General features: G+C 35.3%; 1 protein-coding gene across 1 annotated transcript; it reads left to right on the top strand.

Annotated features, from left to right (window-relative positions):
• The first annotated feature begins 1,852 nt into the window (after window positions 1–1,852).
• On the top strand, window positions 1,853–4,624 carry her9 (hairy-related 9). Its single transcript, XM_077717631.1, has 4 exons — window positions 1,853–2,362; window positions 2,473–2,568; window positions 2,644–2,731; window positions 3,729–4,624. Exons 1-4 carry the CDS (start codon window positions 2,255–2,257, stop codon window positions 4,262–4,264), a joined length of 828 nt encoding a protein of 275 aa, XP_077573757.1. The 5' UTR covers window positions 1,853–2,254; the 3' UTR covers window positions 4,265–4,624.
• The last annotated feature ends 16,830 nt before the right edge of the window (window positions 4,625–21,454 follow it).

Genomic DNA, 21,454 nt, shown 5'->3' with positions numbered 1-21,454 from the left:
AAAAAGATACATAGGGGCTGTAAAACAAAAAAAAAAACAAATAAGATTGGACAGAGCTACTGCCACTGGCTTCCGCGTGATGGCGCCGTCTTGAAAAAAATATTTGGATAACGTCGACGGACCGGATTAAAAGGCCTAACGGGCTTGTATGTAGCCCGCGGGCCGTAGTTTGCCCATGTTTGGTTTAGATCGTAATCCAAGTTCATTTAAATTTGTTTATGTTACGAGTCCCCTCCATGTAATCTGTCTAATTTTAGTATACTATTAAACACATTTTAGTACTATTAATCCACTAGTTATTTCTGACTTTGTTAATAGATGGCAAATTTGAACTAAAAAATGTTTTTCCAATCCAATATCCTGTTGTATGTGTTTTTTTCAGAAGGTTGGAACAAATTAATTTATTTTTAGTTCATTTCTATTGGAAACATTCATTTGAGTTAGGAGTAAATTGACATACGAGCTCAGTCCCGGCATTAAGCTCATATCTCGAGGTACCACTGTATTTGCAGAGCTCTGTGGAATTAGATTTGCATCATTGTGTGGCAATCCAAAGGCAAATAGAGCAAATAAGAGCACACAGCTGGCCCTCGAGACTGGGGATCCCGTGCAAACACGGATCCGGCATGCCTCGGCACAGCTCAGCTCGGCCTGGCGGGCCACATGAAAGTGCCCAACAATGGCTTCCGCACTCCACTATAGCCGAGCTTAGCGCAATTTTATTACATTTGGCCCCTTTCAATGGACTCCTTGGCAAAAGAGGATCACAGAATTTGTCGTCAGTTTTAAGATTACGGCGACATCTACGCCTTCCCGAGTCTCCTAATACTCCTTTTGTTGACGATTTAACGGGAAAATCTACTCTTTTACTTTGGCGGAGGCAGGCAGGAAGCCTCTTTCTGCAATTTGGCATTTCCTCACATATATTTGGTCATTAATTTAAGGGTTGCATTCTTTATAAACTAATTGCAACTATCTGAGCCTGTACATTTGTTAAGAAAAAAAATAGACAACAGACGAAAATATCCACATACAGTTGTACCTCGAGATGCGAGCTTAATACGTTCTGGGACTAAGCTCGTATGTCAATTTGCTCATAGCTCAAACAAACGTTTCCCATAGGGACTATATGTCTTTATGTCTCATTATACTTGTATAATGACAATAAAAGCATTGAATTTATTAAGTTCACAAAATGGACGCCAGGTGGCAATGTTCTCCTTAAATTCTGCAGGTTTGTATGAGGGATATTTTTTCTATTATATGTTTATATATATATGGATAGATTTTTACTTTTACTAGATATTCACAAAATGTGTTGGAAAGAAAATTTTAATTTTATTTGTTAATTATAAATTGGTTATCATTTTTTATTTAATCAGATAGAAATAGTCAGTTTTGGCATGTAGACAATCGAGTTCCGGTTTTCCCCGCATCAAAATGATTGATACACCGCCATTTAGACAACCAATGGAAAAGTAAAGCGCCTCATTTGCATAAGGTAGGCGCGCGCCTATTGGCTGGCCGCATGCGCCTCAGAAGAAGGATAAAAAAAAACTCGCGTGCCATGATCTTGCAGGCGGCGCACGTCCGGAAGCAGCCGTAAAAATAAAAGCTGATTCTAATCTAAAAGTCGTATTACTATTTCAAGCAGTCACTATCAGTCGGACGAAACCAAGTGTAAATAATATGGAGGGGTGTTTTTTTTTTACGAGTAGCGACTAAAGTCGAAAGTAAACACCCAAACGGGTTTCCTCGCATGTGGTCGCCTCCCGACCCGAGCCTGGCAGCCGGCCTAGCACGCCTCGGTCGCCCTGCCGTGTTTTTTTTTTACATTTGTTTTTTTATGGTTCCTCCCTCTTTGGCTCCCTCCCTTTCGGCAGTGCCGATTGAGGAGCGCGTGGGTGACGGCGCGCGGGGCTGTCGTCCAATCAACATCCGGCCTCGCGACCAATGGGCGGGTCCGTGCTGCTATTGGCTGTCTAGAGTGTGGGAAAGAATGCCGAGAAGCTTTCACACGAAGCCCGACTGTGGGAGCACGCGCGGCGGCTATAAGTACGTCGGCGGCGCGTGTCTGCCTCACAAGACGAGACGCCTCCGTGACACAAGACCCACGACGCTAAGGGACTTTTTGGGGCTTTATTTTTTGTTGTTTTTATTTTTATTTTTTTCCACTTTGCCTGCTTAGTGGACAAACGCCTCCATTTGAAATATCCGGTTCCTCCGGGGAAAGGATTTATCGATTAAAGGAACGATGCCAGCCGACACTATGGAGAAGCAGACCGGATCCCCGATGGCCGGAGCTCCGGCGACCGGGTCACACACGCCGGATAAACCCAAAAATGCGAGTGAGCACCGAAAGGTAATTGGTGGCGTATTTTCCATTTTTTTTATTGACAGTGAATGTTACATTTCAGGTTGGATTTTTTAATGAGATTGACGAATTTATCAATTTTTTTTTCTCGGTTACAGTCATCTAAACCCATCATGGAAAAGAGAAGAAGAGCGAGAATCAACGAAAGTTTGGGTCATCTTAAGACGCTCATCTTAGACGCACTAAAGAAAGATGTAAGTTGACTTTTTTGGTGTGTTTTCTTTCAATTGTTGGTACTTGGTTTTTAACTTTAAATGCATCATTCACAGAGTTCCAGACACTCAAAATTGGAGAAAGCGGACATTCTAGAAATGACTGTGAAACACTTGAGGAACCTGCAACGTGTGCAGATGAGCTGTAAGTTTCACTTTTTTAACATTATTTTGACAGAGCCAATGATGTTTTTTTGGGGGGAAATGTCACCAAAATGAACTAATTTCAAGAGCAATGACTATTTTTCTCATTTTTAAAAACAAAATACTTTGATTTGTCACCCAAAATGCCAGATTTCAATGATATTTTTATATTTTGTGATTACTATTCATCATTTTCATAGTTTTTGTGGAATTAAAACTTGATAAAATGGCAAAAGAATTCAACAAAAATGACGAAAAACAAAAATGCTGTTTTTATGTATGAAATATGCTGTTTCAATATTTTTTCAAGTTATTAAAACAAAGTTTAAAATTACAAATACTCAAAAATAGTAATTTACTATGAATTCCTTGTACTCTATTGGGAAGGACATACATCCAATAAATATGACTTTAAAACAATTTCACAGTTGAAAATATTGAAAAATATTCAAATATATGAATAAATATTTTAAAAAATGAATACTTTTAATTCATGGAGAATTACAGACATCCAATTCTTGGACATTAACTAAAAAAAACAATTTCACAGTTGAAAATATTGAAAAATTCAAATATATGAATAAATATTTTAAAAAATGAATACTTTTAATTCATGGGGAATTACAGACATCCAATTCTTGGACATTAACTAAAAAAAACAATTTCACAGTTGAAAATATTGAAAAATATTCAAATATATGAATAAATATTATTACAAAATGAATATTTACTATTAACCCCTGACAGGGAAAAACATCCAATTCATGGACATAACTTTAGAAAAAAAAGAAGAATATTTCAACTTGAAAATATTCAAAAATATTCCAACATATGATTTTATATATATAAAAAACAAGAATATTTACTACCAATGCCAAAACCAGGCATCCAATTAATGAAGAGGACTGTCAATCATTCCCAATCAAACCGAATGGCTTCCACCTGAAACCGCCTCCTTCATTCCCATACCTAAACCCACGTCCCCCCTTATCCCGCAGCCTCCGCCCTCTCCCCCGACGCCGCCGTGCTGAGCAAATACCGAGCCGGCTTCAACGAGTGCATGAACGAAGTGACCCGCTTCTTGTCCACTTCGGAGGGCGTCAACGCCGACGTTCGTTCCAGACTCCTCGCCCACTTATCCGGCTGCATGGGCCAGATGATGGCCATCAACTACTCCCAGCAAGCTCACCTAGCCCCGCCCCCACACGTCCAGCTCCCCGTTAACTCCGCCCCCAAGGGCAGTCCAACCGAAGCCGCCTCCCCCAAACTTTTCGGCGGATTCCAACTAGTCCCGGCTTCCGACGGACAATTCGCCTTTTTGATCCCCAACCCGGCTTTCGCCGCCGCTACGGCGCCGGTTATCCCGCTCTACGCTAACCCGGGACTCCCGGTGGCCGTTAACGGTGCTGCGGCGCCCACCGCCGCGTCCCCGGTCCACGGTATGACCTCCTTTTCCGGGGGATCTCAAGCGGTCAGTCCGGCGGGGGTCAGTCCCGGTCCGGATGGCGGCGAGGCGGTTTGGCGCCCGTGGTAGCCCTGCTTCAGCATCCTGGTTAGTCAAACTTTGGGGAATCGAACCCACGGACGTTTACAGGATTCTGTTGACGGATAAAGTTGGATGAGGCTTTTTTGTTGTTTCGTTTTATGGAATAGAAGCCTCGGAAAAAAACGTTAATAATTCCTCGCCACGTCCAATAATTGGACGTCGTGACGAATAAACATGTTGATAGGATTTTTTTTTTGTTATGAAGTACTTTTTTATATAAAAAAAGATTAGTTTTGTACAGAGGTGTTATTGTCATACCAAAGCTGTTTTTCTATTCTTTCTTCTGTTTGTTTGTTTAAAGATAAACTGGTGTTTTCCCAGTGTTTGAATAAATAATCATGAAAAATACTGTTTTTTTAAAGTGATTTTTTATATCATGGATTGCAAAAGTTTAGAATGATTGGGGATTTAAAAATAATGTGTGAATGAAAATGACAAACTAGACTGATACGGACACATTTCCTTGTTGTACTGCTCACATGACTTCCTTTTAGAATTTATCTACGTGCAGGCAACACCCTATCGGAATGTGCTATCCTTTAGATTCATTAAGTATCTCTGAAATGCTATGATTTTTCTTAAGATTTGCCCTTCAAAGTAAAACATTTGTACTCCCTATTAAACCCATGAATATGGAGGTGAACAGTGGGAATCAAGGGGTGGCTTATACGAGAGAAATTGTTGAATTCAACGATTTTAAGGCAGTTTTAAGGGTGCGGCTTATATGTGAGAAATTGGAAAAAATCAGCAATTTTAAGGCCATCTCAGGGGTCCGGCTTATACGTGAGAAATTGAAAAATTCAACGATTTTAAGGCAATTTCAAGGGTTTGGCTTATATGAGAGAAATTGAAAAAATTTACAATTTTTAAGGCAATTTAAAGAGTCAGGCTTATACTTGAGAAATTGAAAAACTTGACGATTCTAAGGCAATTTTAAGGGCCTGGCTTATACGTGAGAAATAGAAAAATGTAACAATTTTAAGGCAAATTCAAGGGTCCGCCTTACACGTGAGAAATTGAAAAATGTAACGATTTTAGGGCAATTTCAAGAGCGTGGCTTATACATGAGAAATTGAAAAATTCAATGTTTTACGGGCAGTTTTAAAGGTGGGGCCTACACATGAGATTCAACAATTTAAGGCACTATATATGGTCCGGCTTATATGTGAGAAATTGAAAAATGTCAACTATTTTAAGGCAATTTCAAGGGTCCGGCTTATACGTGAGAAATTGAAAAAATTAACGATTTTAGGGTTATTTTAAGGGTGCGGCTTACACGTGAGAAATTGTGAAATACAACTATTTTAAGGCATTTTTAAGGGCCTGGCTTTTACTTGAGAAATTGAAAAATGTAACTATTTTAAGGCATTTTCAAGGGTACAGCTTATAGGCGAGAAATTGAAAAATGTAACGATTTTAGGGCAATTTCAAGAGCCCGGCTTATACTTGAGAAATTGAAAAATGTGATGATTTTAAGGCAATTTTAAGAGCCCGGCTTATACTTGAGAAATTGAAAAATTCAATGTTTTATGGGCAGTTTTAAAGGTGGGGCCTATACATGAGATTCAACAATTTAAGGCACTATATATGGTCCGGCTTATATGTGAGAAATTGAAAACTGTCAACTATTTTAAGGCATTTTCAAGGGTCCGGCTTATACGTAAGAAATTGAAAAATATTAACGATTTTAGGGTTATTTTAAGGGTGCGGCTTATACGTGAGAAATTGTAAAATACAACTATTTTAAGGCATTTCTAAGGGCCCGGCTTTTACTTGAGAAATTGAAAATTTTAACTACTTTAGGGCAATTTCAAGAGCCCGGCTTATACGTGAGAAATTAAAAAATGTGATGATTTTAAGGCAATTTTAAGGGCCCGGCTTTTACTTGAGAAATTGAAAAATGTAACTATTTTAAGGCATTTTCAAGGGTACAGCTTATAGGCGAGAAATTGAAAAATGTAACGATTTTAGGGCAATTTCAAGAGCCCGGCTTATACGTGAGAAATTGAATAATGTGATGATTTTAAGGCAATTTCAAGAGCCCGGCTTATACGTGAGAAATTGAAAAAATGTGATGATTTTAAGGCAATTTTAAGGACGAGACTTATACGTGAGAAATTGAAAAATTCAACGATTTTAGGGTTATTTTAAGTCTGGCTTATACGGGAGATATTGAAAAATGCAACAATTTTAAGGCAATTTTAAGAGTCCGGCTTATACGTGAGAAATTGGAAAAATTAAACAATTTTAAGGCAATTTTCAGAGTCTGGCTTATACGTAAGAAATTGAAAAATTCAACAATCTGTAAGTCAAATATTCAATTTAAGTCCTATCCCTATCCCCCTCCATTTATAACTGGATCTTCTCCCTTTAAATTCCTCCACAAGTCTCCATTCATGTTTCCATTGCAACCAATAGCAATCAACGTCCAATCCCCTTCAACTAGCCTCCTCCCCCACCCAAGTCCTAACACATCAAAACTTCCCCTCAACTAAACACCCACCCCCACCCACCCCCTTAAAATGATCCTCAATCCAACGGATGTATTTCAGCGTGCCAGCCACGGGTTCCGCCTCCTGGCCAAGCGCTCTTTTTACGAGGAGGCTCGCTCAAACAGCAGTTGGCGGCGTGCGAGGCCTCTGCGGTTTTTCTTTCCGCCCGCGCGTCTGAGTCAATAGTTCAGCCGTGCCTTTGAGGAGGGAGGCCAGGTCGTGAGAACCCAACCGACGAGTCTGCCTGCGGCCGGCCGACCGGGCGCCGCGCCAGACATTAAATCCCCGCCCGCGGGCCGCTCGCTCGGCGGCGGACGCCACGAGCGAGCTAGAGAATAAATAAAAAGGGATGTTTCTCATCACTGTCGACTGTTAAACAAGTCCAGTGAGTATTTGTTCGCTTCCTCAATGGCATATCTGGCAACCTTGGTCAATTGCTCTCCTTATTAATGATTGGAATTCCCCTTATTAGGCGATTAAAAAAAATACTAGTATTTTCTCTCTTTTTCAATGGCATATCTGGCAACCTTGGCCAATTGCTCCCCTTATTAATGATTGGAATTCCCCTTATTAGGCGATTTAAAAAAACGTAGAAAATGAGTCTTTGTTTTCTTTTTAAATGGCATATCTGGCAACCTCGGCCAAATACTCCTCTTATTAATGATTGCAATTCTCCTTATTAAGCGATTCAAAAAAAACGCACAAGTGAGTATTTTTTTCTCTTTTTCAATGCATATCTGGCAACCTTGGCCAATTGCTCCCCTTGTTAATGATTGCAATTCCCCTTATTTAGCGATTTAAAAAAAGTACACGCGAGTATTTTTTCTCTTCAATGGCATATATGGCAACCTCGATCAATTCCTCCCCTTATAAATGATTGCAATTCGCTTTACTAAGTGATTTTAAAAAAGTACACGCGAGTATTTTTTTCTCTTCTTCAATGGCATATCTGGCAACCTTGGCCAATTGCTCCCCTTATTATTGATTACAATCCCCCTAATAAGCGATTAAAAAATGCGGACATATTTACTCATATAGGGAGCACTTAAAAGTCTAAATTCTTCTCCAAATTGGACGGGGTGTCCAATCAATCGGTGCCCAATCAGTATGCTCTAAATTCAAGATTCTGTAGATTTTGCAATAATTTGCTGACAGCTGGACTGTCTGTGTACATTGCTTGCTGACGTGCTATATTTACATAGTGAAAAGTTGGACATGATTGACATATCATGCTTAAAGCATGACAACATTAGTAATCGACGACGTTTTAATCTGCCACCAGTGACCGAAACGATCCGGATTAGATTCGAAATGACTAAAATGAGATCATTTTAACAAAAAAAACATACTTAAAAAAAAAATTACAAAAATTTATAATGTGCCGTATACAAGTTGAATTGATGCAAAAACATGGGAAAACAATTGAAAAATGACGCAAAAACATGCAAAAAACAATTGAAAAATGATGCAAGAACATGCAAAAAACAATTGACTAATGATGCAAAAACATGCAAAAAACAATTGACTAATGATGCAAAAACATGCAAAAAATGATGCAAAAACATTAGAAAAACAATTGAAAAATTATGCAAAAAAAACAGGAAAAACGTATAAGTTGCCAGGTATGAGTCCTAAAACCCAATAGTAAGCGGATTTGTTTTCACTAGAGGGAATTGGGTAAAAGAAAACAGGCGGGAAAACCCCTCCATAAGCATGAAAAGGATTCATTCCTCCGGAGGGTCGGACGTCCCTGGGGACGCCGCCATGGCGTCCCGTGGGAGCTTCTGTCTTTTGAGGGGGCGGGGGTCGCCGGAGGAGCCACAATCCATCACTCTCATTTAACCAGTGAATAGACGACAACGCGCCGACCGCGTTGCCGCCAAATGGTGGCCGGCCAATCTCCGCATTTACGAGTGCCATTGTTGCATTGACGCGGTGGCGGCGTGTGCGTTTACGGCCGCCACTTGAGATCCTTTTCGTATGCGAATGGACGCTAAAACGACAAGTGCGTCTCACGCTATTATTTACGCCCTTAGCTAATAAATATGTCACTCTTTTTTTAGTCAATTCCCTCGTTAAAAAAACGAATTGTGTAGTGCAGGGCCGGTTTTTGGCGTGTGCAATTTGGGCAACCAATGAAAATAGGGGGCGCAAGAGAGACCATTTTTTCCCTCAATGATACGACCAGTTAACTAATGGCTTTAAATTTTTTCACTAAATACAAAAGTTGGATTCTGTCAAGTGGTTAGCATGTCGGACTCGCAGTTGTGGGGTCGAGGGTTCGATGCCAGGTGGGTTCTTACTGTGTGTTATCTCTGGGATTGTGTGAGTTTTGTCTGGGTTGTCTGGTTTCCACTCACATTCCCAAAACATGGATGCTAAGCTAGTTGTTTGAACATGCTAATGTGGCACTTGCTACCTATGATTGGTTGTCCTTTTGTTGCCCTGTGATTGGCTGGCTACCAATTCAGGCTTTCCCCGGCCTGGTAGTTGGCTATGATAAGCTCCAGCACCCCCTGTTTCCCCCCCCCCCCCATTTTTTAAGCTATATATATATATATATATATATATATATATATATATATATATATATATATATATATATATATATATATATATATATATATATATATATATATATATATATATATATATATATATATATATATATATATATATATATATATATATATATATATATATATATATATATATATATATATATATATATATATATATATATATATATATATATATATATATATATATGTATATATATATATATATATATATATATATATGTATATATATGTATATATATGTATATATATGTATATATATGTATATATATGTATATATATATATATATATATATATATATATTTTTTTTTATTTTTTATTTTTTTTTATTTTTTTTTTTATTTTAACTTAGGTTGATAAAAAGTGGGAGTGGCTTTTATTTGGAGTTTCAGCATTAATGTCTGGTCTACATTAACCGCGTTATTCGAGGGATTACTGTGAAGGTGGTGTGCAACAGGAGCTGCAGGGGGGTTTCTCACAAGGGCTAGTCTGTGTGTGTGTGTGTGTGTTCCGGAAGGGCCTCTTTGCACCTGTTTTGGACTGAGGGCGCGTATGGGAGAGGTGATAGGATCGGATTAGGGTGCGAGCGGTGACATGTTAAAAAGTTGTGCGAGCCCTGGGAACTCCCATTTCAATCCTTTCCGTGTGGGTGTGACATCTTTGCAAGAAAATACTCCTTGACGTGTGCTATTTAAGTTATTTCAGTTGTCACAAACAAATTTCTTTGACCCCTTATTATTCGTTTATTTATTTTCTCAATTGGTTTATCCTCAATAGGGTCATAGGGGGGTGCTGGAGCCTATCCCAGCTGAGGCGGGGGACTCCCGGAATCGCTGGCCAGCCAATCGCAGGGCACAATGAGACAAAAAAAACAGTCACTCGTAGCTAGGGGCAATTTAGTGTCAAATTAGCTTAGCATGCATGTTTTTTTTTTTTTGGAACTGGAGTACCCGGAGGAAACCCATGCAGGGAAACATGCAAACTCCACACAGGTGGACATTTTTATGAACTTAAAAAAATATGTGAAAAATATACATATATATACTTTTTTTTTACTTACAACAAAGAAAACTAAAACAAAATAATTTGTAGTGAAGCCGCGATAATCGAGGGATTACTGTAATTCCACTTAAGCGATTACAAACACAATGTGGTGTATATTTACTCACATAGGGCGCACTTAAATCTAAAATTTTCCCCAAAATGGACGGGATGCCAAATCATTATGCACTTAATTCAAAATTCTATAGATTTTGCTGTATGACGCTGACCGCTTGACTGTTTGGGTACATTGCTTGCTGACCTGCTATGTTTATATAGTGAAAAGGCGGACATGATTGACATATCATGCTCAAAACATGACAATATCAGCAATCAACAATGACATTTTTGACTGCTAACATTTGCTGAGACAATCCAGATTAGATCTGAAATGGTTAAAAACGACATTGATTTTACAAAAAACATACTTCAAAAAATTATGTCCAAAAGTTAAGTAGGACATGATTGAGATATGATCCTTAAAGAATGACAATATTAGCAGTTGACAATGACGTATTCACCTGCTAACAATGACTGAAACGATCCGGATTAGAGCCAAAATGGCTAAAATGAGATCATTTTAACAAAAAAAAAAACATACTTTAAAAAAAAAACCCTGTATATAAGTTATGTGGCGTACACAATTTGAAATGATACATAAACATATGCGAAAAACAATTGAAAAATTATGCAAAAACCTGAGAAAAACAATTTGAAAAATAATGCAAAAACATGCGAAAAACATGCGAAAAATTATGCAAAAAATGAGAAAAACAATTTGAAATGATGCAAAAACATGCAAAAAACAGTTGAAAAATTATGCAAAAACATGAGAAAAACAATTGAAAAATAATTCCAAAACATGCAAAAAAACAATTGAAAAATTATGCAAAAACATGAGAAAAACAGTTGAAAAATGATACCAAAACATGCGAAAAACAATTGAAAAATGGTGCAAAACATGAGAAAAACAATTGAAAAATTATGCAAAAACATGAGAAAAACCATTTGAAAAATGATACAAAAACATGAGAAAAACAATTGAAAAATGATGCCAAAACATGAGAAAAACAATTGAAAAATTATGCAAAAACGTGCGAAAAACAATTTGGAATGATGCAAAAACATATGCGAAAAACAGTTGAAAATTTATGCCAAAACATGCGAAAAAAAATTGAAAAATTATGCAAAAACATGGAAAAACAATTGGAAAATTATGCAAAAACATGCAAAAAACAATTGAAAAATGATGAAAAAACATGAGAAAAACAATTTGAAATGATTCAAAAACATATGCGAAAAACAGTTAAAAAATGATGCCAAAACATGCGAAAAATGATTGAAAAATTATGCAAAAACATGAGAAAAACTATTTGAAATTATACAAAAACATGCGAAAAACTATTGAAAAATGATGCCAAAACATGCAAAAAAATATTGAAAAATGCAGCAAAAAATCTCGTACAAAAGCTGTTATACAGCATACACAACTTAAAATGATCAAAAACCATATAAAATACAAAGAAAAAACATCCAAGTTGACAAGTACCCATCCCTGATGGCATCCCATTTTCCCGACCCTCCTTTTTTAGCCGCCATTTAACGCGGAGGTTACCCCGGGTGGCCCACCCATCACATCAAGCCGATCACATATCCCCCCATTTTTTCACCCCCAACAGTTGTCCGCACGTCGCGCGCCCCGACGTCAACTTTGGCTTTTCGGCAGCTTCTCGGCTTTCCATAAGCCCCGCCCCCTCCCCAATGGCACGCGTCACCCCGACGACTTCTCGGTAGCCGGCAAGAAGTCGTAGCCTTTCCGGAATCATGTATTTAGCTACCGAGCTATGCGGTGCAGCTGTTATGCTATTTTGGTTCTTGACCGTTGTGGTGATAAGTCCCAGCGATAAATACTGGGCTAATGGCGCTCCCATGTTGGCCATGTGAAAATTAAACGGCTTTTAGCTGCGAGCCGGTTGTGACCTCTGAGACACCGTGCCATTTAAATGATTTCTTCCGGGAAGGGAAAATAATTACCGTATTTTCACCACTATAAGGCGCACTTAAAAGTCTTACATTTTCTCCAAAATTGACAGTGCGCCTTATAATCCAGTGCGCCTTATATATGGAAAAAACCTGAAAATCAAAAACGAAAAACCACCAAAGTCAGATATTAAAAAAACACAAAGGCCTGAACTGAAACAACCCAAAAATAACAACAAACAAATGAACAGATAAATAATCAATAAGAAATAATACAAAAATTAAGAATCAATGAATACATAAAAAAATAATAATCAATAGATAATAATACAAAATAAATAATTTATAAATAATAATAAATAAATAATCAATAGATAATAATAAAAAATAAATAATCTATAAATAATAATTAAATAATCAATAGATAATAATAAAAAATAAATAATCTATAAATAATAATAAATAAATAATCAATAGATAATAAAAAATAAATAATCTATAAATAATAAAAAAACAATAAATAAGAGTACAATATAAATTATCAATAAATAAGAATTATAAATACATAATCAATAAATAATAAAAAAAAAATACATTAAAATATAAAATAATACATAAATTATAATAAATAAGTATTCAATAAATAATACAAAATACATATTCAATAAATAATAATAAAACATACATATTCAATACATAATAATACAAAATACATATTCAATAAATAATAATAAAAGATACATATTCAACAAATAATAATACAAAATACATATTCCATGAATAATAATACAAAATACATATTCCATAAATAATAATACAAAATACATATTACATAAATAATAATACAAAATACATATTCCATAAATAATAATAAAAAACAAATAATAAAGAAATAAGTAGCCAAAATAATAAATAGTCAACCACTTGTATAAGCAGGGCAGTGCACAAATAACAACAAACAAAAGAACAGATAAATCAATAATTAATCCTAAAATTAAATAATAAATAAATAAGTCCTCAACATAAGAGATGAGTAGTTTATAATAATATCATATAAGTAGTAAACACCATAGCTAAGTCAGTACGAGAGTAGGTTTACTTTCTTCTTGCGGATGTTTTTTATTGGATGACGAGAAGGACAAGCCAAAGTCAACGGTCTTGACCCCAACTTACCCGCCGCCGGCGGCGTCAAAACCTGAACTTTTTTGCACTCCACCTCACACGAGGATTTGAAAACCGCACGCGTACGCAAAAAAAAAAAAAAGCAGGAATATTTGTTACCTCCAGACCAAACGGAGAAAGATTTTTTCAAGGAGGTCAAATCCAAAAAACACGGGAACAAATCACACACAGGGGAGATCCGCCTTGGATCAACACGACTGGGTTCAGAAAACGGACGTCAAGGTCTGAAATCGGGTCATGTGACCGTGTTTGGGTACGCTTACTCGGTATCGCAAACCAATCACAATTCCGCATTTTTGGTCAACTAAATGTACATATCGTATTTCCGCACTATAAGACGCAACTATGCTATATATGCTACAGTTGTCCCTTTACTTTAATTAATTGGTTCCAGAAATTTTTTAGTAAATTGAATATTTTGTAAGTCGAAGTGTACTTTATATGTAAATTCCGTAATTTGTTCCACGGTCCTTGAAAAATGACCAACTCAACCCTGTAAAATGGGATAGTGTCCCAATTTTGTAAGACAGATGCGAAAAAAAAGAAAAAATGGAACTCGCATGTGGATTAAAAAATAAATAAATAAATTTAAAAAAAGCAAAACAACTATATATAAAAAAATATATATAGCACTGAAGTAAAAAACAAAATTTAAATACAATAAAATACAAAAAAATACAATATAGTAAAATACAATAAAATACGATAAAGTAAAATACAATAAAATACAATAAAGTAAAATACAATAAAATAAAATACAATAAAATAAAATACAATAAAATAAAATACAATACAATAAAATAAAATACAATAAAATGCAGTAAAACTAAATAAAATAAAATACAATAAAATAAAATACAATAAAATGCAGTAAAACTAAATAAAATAAAATACAATAAAATAAAATACAATAAAATGCAGTAAAACTAAATAAAATAAAATACAATAAAATAAAATACAATAAAATGCAGTAAAACTAAATAAAATAAAATACAATAAAATACAATAAAATACAATAAAGTACAATAAAGTACAATAAAGTACAATAAAGTACAATAAAGTACAATAAAGTACAATAAAGTACAATAAAGTACAAAAAAATACAATAAAATACAATAAAATACAATAAATTACAATAAAATACTATAAAATACAATACAATACAATAAAATACAATAAAATACAATAAATACAATAAATACAATAAATACAATAAATACAATAAATACAATAAATACAATTAAATACAATAAATACAATTAAATAAAATACAATTAAATAAAATGCAATTAAATACAATAAATACAATTAAATAAAATACAATTAAATACAATAAATACAATTAAATAAAATACAATAAATACAATTAAATAAAATACAATTCAATAAAATCCAATTAAATAAAATAACAAAATATTTAGATATTTTTTTAAAGTTCATAAAAATGTGAAAATCCACAATAAAAGCCACTCCTCAGTCCTTTACTTGCTACTAGCACTCGGCAGTTGAAAAAAATAATATACATCTATATATAATTTTTTTTTTTAATCGGGGTGACCCGACTTCGCGGTTTTTCCACTTTTGCGGCCATGCCTGGTCTACATGAACCGCGATAATCGAGGGATTACTGCAATCAACATAATCAATCGACAAGACAAGACAAGGAAAAACATGACATATTATGAAACAAAAATTGGAATCAAATTCCAGATTTTCTGAATCAGTCCGGAAACGTCTCCGTCACCCTCTATATATATTTTTTCGTAGCGATACAAGGTCACCAAACCCCCCACCATCAGACCCCCCCTGCCGTGCAACCGCGTGCTGACTGACAGCCCCATTGCGTGGGTTCAATAGCGGATCCTTTCTGCAACCCCGGACTGTATCAACACAAAGTGGGACGGCTCGCGGGGTATTGATCAGCGGGCCGAGATCCCGCAGCCTCCGTCTTTGTGGCTCGCCCTTTCCTCGCCTGCCAATCAATCGCTCTTTTGTGTCGATTTGTAGCCATTGACAAATCACTCCCTTGCCTTGCCTTTGTCCACCTGTCAATCAAAGAATGAAGGTGGCGTCTTATTGGATCCTCATTCAGTCCAAGTGTCTTCACACAAAATGGACAACTGTGACTGTGTCTAATATATCGATCAATCATAAAAAAAATTAAATTTAAATGTATTCTCACTTTAATTTGGCAATTTACCCACATTTGTATTTTAAAGTAAGATTACCTAACACTATGATGTAGCTAAACATCTTTCACAAAGGTCGCAGGGGGTGCTGGAGCCAATCCCAGATGACTTTAGTAACAAAGTCATACCTGTGTGCAATTAGCTTAGCATCCATGTTTTTTAGGAATGTGGGAGGAAACCGGAGTACCCAGAGAAAACCCACTGAGAGAACATGTAAATTCCACACAGGAAGACCAACTTGGAATCGAACCCAAGACCCCAGAACTGCGAGGCCGACGTATTAACCACTTGTCCACCGTGACTAAAATTAGAAAACCCAAAAAAGTTTAATTAGATAAATCTGGCAGTGGCCATTTTGAACATTGCTTTATATTTTCTGATGTTAATCAAAAAATTAAAAATAATTTTAGTTAATAATGCAAGTTTGTCCATTTTGGGGGAACATCGTCAATTAAACACTCTAAACTGCACCTAGCTATGATTGGTTGTCCATTTTCTCATCCCCTAGCCACAAATTTGGGTGCCTGTAGTTAAACAAGATAGGCTCCGGCACCCCCTGCAACCCTTGTGAGGATAAACAATTCAGAAAATGAATAATTTCACAGAGTTTGACCACCCTTTAATATACCCCTTCTTTTTAAATACTATTACGCTTAGCATTAATTAGCCGGGATATGCTTCAGCACCCCCTGCGAACCACGTGAAAATAATTCGAATGCAAAAATGAAAGAAAAATTGATTATTTACTTTAGCATTTTCATCCTGTTAAATTTGCAGGTGAAATTGTCATTAGCGCTACATGCTAACCGATGCTAAAAGCAGAGGATGGGTCACGGTGACCTTTGACCTTTTTGCAGTGACATATACAAGCAGATGTGTTTATCAAAAGGTGCGGTGTGTTCTTTCCCACGTGGTTTGTTGCCAGAAATCAGCGGTGGTGGTCCCGGGTTTCTAATTGTAGACACAACAAATATGTCGGAGTAAAAAATATGTCTACGATACTTCACTTTTCCGATATTGTCTGGGTGGAATCCTACTTGGGAGACGCTCATTGTTCCAGTTACTTTGTAGTGGAGGGGATTTCCTCCCGTGCGTGTATTTTTAAACGTATACGTCATGTTCGAGTACACGTGTCGTTTCCCATGATCTCGTATGGTTTTATAATTTTTGTCGGATTGCGTCTATGGAAAATAATTTGATTTTTAGATTGATTTAAAGGGACAGTATTATATATTAACGAAGATATATATTCATGTTAATGAATGAATGAATGTATTCGTAAATACAGTGGTACCTCGACATATGAGCAATTTGAGATATGAGTAACATTTTGAGTAGATATTTGTCTTGAGATATGAGTAAAATTTTGAGTAGATATTTGTCTTGAGATATGAGTAACATTTTGAGTAGATATTTGTCTTGAGATATGAGTAAAAGTTTGAGTAGATATTTGTCTGGAGATATGAGTAAAATTTTGAGTAGATATTTGTCATGAGACATGAGTAACATTTTGAGTAGATATTTGTCTTGAGATATGAGTAAAATTTTGAGGAGATATTTGTCTTGAGATATGAGTAACATTTTGAGTAGATATTTGTCTTGAGATATGAGTAACATTTTGAGGAGATATTTGTCTGGAGATATGAGTAAAATTTTGAGTAGATATTTGTCTTGAGATATGAGTAAAAGTTTGAGTAGATATTTGTCTTGAGATATGAGTAACATTTTGAGTAGATATTTGTCTTGAGATATGAGTAACATTTTGAGTAGATATTTGTCTTGAGGTATGAGTAACATTTTGAGTAGATATTTGTCTTGAGATATGAGTAAAATTTTGAGTAGATATTTGTCTTGAGATATGAGTAAAATTTTGAGTAGATATTTGTCTTGAGATATGAGTAAAATTTTGAGTAGATATTTGTCTTGAGATATGAGTAAAATTTTGAGTGGATATTTGTCTTGAGATATGAGTAAAATTTTGAGTAGATATTTGTCTTGAGATATGAGTAACATTTTGAGTGGATATTTGTCTTGAGATATGAGTAAAATTTTGAGATGTTTGTCTTGAGATAAGAGAAAAAAATTGATATATGAGCAGACATTGGATGCGAGAGGCTGCTCATAAAAACATCATGGCCGCTGTCTTTCCTGTTGTAACTCCCTCGTGTAATGTCTCTATGAGCACTGGGCGGAGCATTTTTTAGTGTTTTTTTTTCGTTAGTCAGTGCAAATGGCGGGGCTTGTTCGCTAATACGAGAGGAGTATACACTACTTCTTGTTGGCAAGTGAGAGTACGTTATCCAATTGTGAGGACATTTGTGTGCATCATTTTCTGAATATTTTGAAGGGAAGACAAAAGTAAACAACCCTAGATAGGTTGCATTTGAAAGTCCGCAAAATCTGTCAAATTTTAATAATTTAAACACATTTAAGTGCTATTAAACCACTAGTTATGTGTTACTTTGTTAATAGATGGCGAATTAGAACAAATCAAAATGTTTTTTTCCAATCCAATATCCTGTTTTGGGTGTTTTTCAGAGGATTGGAACCAATTCATTTGTTTTTAGTTCATTTCTATGGGAAACGTTTGTTTGAGTTACGATAAAATTGACATACGAGCTCAGTTTCGGAATGAATTGAGCTCATATCTCGAGGTACCACTGTACGATATTGGCCCGAATATAAGATGGTGTTTTTTGCATTGAAATTAGACTGAAAAAGTGTCAGTTGTCTTAACATTTAGACATTAAATGTTGTTTTATCACAGTAAAAAATTTTAATATACATTTCAAAAATCAACAAATTGATTACATTTTAGCTGACGTTTTTAAATGTTCAGATATTAAGATTTGATTGACAGTTTTTGCATGATTTGAATTAGAAAATTAAAATAATAATGCTTTATATTTTTATTTATAATATTTTGTTATAATCATTTATTTTAGACGTAGTCATTATTTAGTGTCTAAAAATTGAATTTTCTGTTCAAAAAGTTTTTTCCAAATTTAGTCTTGATAAAAAATTGTCTTATAATCGGGATCGTCTTATATTCGGGCCAATACGTTATGTTAGATTATAGCTAAAGGCTAATTAGCATCTTTAGGGTTTGATCTGACAGTGATATGCTAGCACAAATCATGCTAATAGAGAGGATACCTTGCCCAAATTCTGCCATGAACGAAAGGCTTTCAGGGTGCTTGAGCGAGCCACTTGGAGGTCTCTGACCTTCCAGGGTAATGCTGTCTTCGAGGCCCCTCCCCCTAATAACTCTCAATGGAGGCGTCCATGCGGCGGACAGGCGGCTGGGTTAGCGAGGTTAGCTGAAGAAATAGATAGGTCATATCCAGAAGAGGCTGTCACCTCTGGATCAATTGACAAGTGAAGTCTTCTTCCGGATCTTTCGGACCCCGTCACCTTAGTTGACGCTACGTGACACCCAGCAAGTGACCTTTAGTTGAGTATGTTTGTGTTGGTGGGACTAGAAATTGCTCTCAGATCCATCTTTGTTGGTTTGTTGGTTATCGAAGATTGTTAGCTTGCTAGCTAGCATTCGTTAGCATACCTGGAAGGAATTCCATAAGCTGCTAACCTATTTTTACTGACTTTTTCCCACCTACTTATTTATGTGACCACTTATATATGTTGACTACTTACCTATCTTGACTACTACTTAGTTATGATGTTGAATACTTATTTATTTATGTATTCATTTTTTAAATAGATTATTTATGTTTGTTTGTTTGTTTGTTGTTGTTATTTGTGGACTTCCCTACTTATTTATGTTGTTGACTACTTACGTAACCACTTATTTCTTTAGTACATATTTATTGATCCATAATTTTTGTATTGATTATGTATCTGTTTGTTGTTGTTATTTGTGGACTTCCCTTCTTATTTATGTTGTTGACTACTTAGTCACAATGTAGTCAACAACATAAATAAGTAATAAAGAAATAAGTGGGTACATTCTAAGTCTTAGTATGTAACCACATTTTTTAATTTATTTTATTTATTGATTATTTATTTAATTAATTTTTTGTTGATTATTTATCAGTTTGTTTGTTTGTCTGTTGTTGTTATTTGTGGACTTCCCAACCTATTTATTTTGTTGACTACTTATTATATAACTAGTTTTTTCTTTATTATTTATTTGTTGATTCTTTATTTAGTATTAATTATTGATTATATGTATTGATCTTTTATCTGTTTGTTTGTTCGTTGTTCTTATTTGTGCACTTCCCTACTTATTTATGTTGTTAACATTATTTTGTGACTACTTAATTATTTACTACTTATTTATTGATTGATTATTATTTATTGATTTTTTATCTGTTTATTTGTGTGTCATCATTTGTGCATTTCCCTGTTTGTTTATGTTTTAAGTACTTATTTACTATTTAATGCTTATTTATTAGTCATTGTTATTATTGATTATTTATTTGTTTGTTTGTTGTTATTTGTGGACTTTGTGGCAACGCTTTTAATCTCATTATACTTTTATAATGACAATAAAAGCATTTAATTTTTTTTTTAAAAAAGCCTTTGCAGGGACAGTACTTCAGATTTAGATTTTATCGTGTAAATATTGTCAAAATTGTAGCCATTTCTTTTACCAACCACTTTGTTTAGAAGATAACAAAATTGAAATAATAGGAGTTTCACTATTTCTAAGTTGTGTGTACGTAAATGTAAAGCAGGCACACACACACACACACACACACACACACACACACAAATATGCTATGACATCATCATCACACCACTTAAGTTGTGAAGTACTCTTCAATTCTTTTTTTCCCCCACAAACTACTTAACCTACTAATGGAATCAGACCTTCTCGTGCCCGTGGGGATTTTCACTGCAACAATTACACGTCTTTGTTATTATCTCCGTTTTATCTTCAAGCTGATAATCACAAGGTCTTTATCATGCGTCAGAGGACATAGTTTCCCCTCGCGTTAACGCAAAGAAGTAACGCAGTGGATTTTCTGGATTGATTCAGCCTTATTTAGTTTTTAAAACAAGTCTACAACCTTAATTTTTTAAAATATTACCGTATTTTCACGACTATAAGGCACACTTAAAAGTCTTAAATTTTCTCCCAAGTAGACAGTGCGCCTTATATATGGAAAAAACAGAAAACGAAAAACTACCACTGTAGGATATTAAAAAAAAACACAAACGCCTGAACTGAAACAATACTGTTAAATATGCAGACGCCATCTTAGTTTACAACAACTTCCATCATATAGCTCCTCCCCCACTGCAAGATTTTAAACAAAAAAAATCCAAAACATCAACAATGGCTGGCTCTAGAGGTGACTGTGAAGTAGTGAGTGCTTCATATCTGGAAGTCAAAATCAATTACCGTATTTTCACCACTATAAGGCGCACTTAAGTCTTACATTTTCTCCAAAATAGACAGTGCGCCTTATATATGGAAAAATGTCATTCAATGAGGGTGCGCCTTATAATGCGGTGCGCCTTATAGTCGTGAAAATACAGTACTCCAAATATTATTTTTTTTAAATAAAATTCCAACACGTTAACAAGAGCCGCCTCTAAAGGTGACTGTGTAGTTCCCTTCAAAAATAGTGCATGTAGCTATTAACACTATTAGCATTTAGCATACGTGAACTACCATCTGCGAAACTCTCGGCCAATCATCTTCAAGCGTTGCTGTTAGACGAAAAAATGCTGTCTAAAACTGTGCT

Source organism: Stigmatopora nigra, chromosome 1, assembly GCF_051989575.1.
Source record: "Stigmatopora nigra isolate UIUO_SnigA chromosome 1, RoL_Snig_1.1, whole genome shotgun sequence".
Taxonomy (NCBI): domain Eukaryota; kingdom Metazoa; phylum Chordata; class Actinopteri; order Syngnathiformes; family Syngnathidae; genus Stigmatopora; species Stigmatopora nigra.
The sequence above is the reverse complement of the archived record's forward strand: the minus strand, read 5'-3'. Positions and strand labels throughout refer to the sequence as shown.

What these genes read in the sequence shown, in the direction of transcription:
- her9 (XM_077717631.1), top strand. Translation starts at nt 2,255, where the DNA reads ATGCCAGCCGACACTATGGAGAAGCAGACCGGATCCCCGATGGCCGGA. An exon ending in ATGCGAGTGAGCACCGAAAG is followed by an intron (nt 2,363 to 2,472) that starts GTAATTGGTGGC and finishes TCTCGGTTACAG; the next exon opens with TCATCTAAACCCATCATGGA. An exon ending in GCAACGTGTGCAGATGAGCT is followed by an intron (nt 2,732 to 3,728) that starts GTAAGTTTCACT and finishes CTTATCCCGCAG; the next exon opens with CCTCCGCCCTCTCCCCCGAC.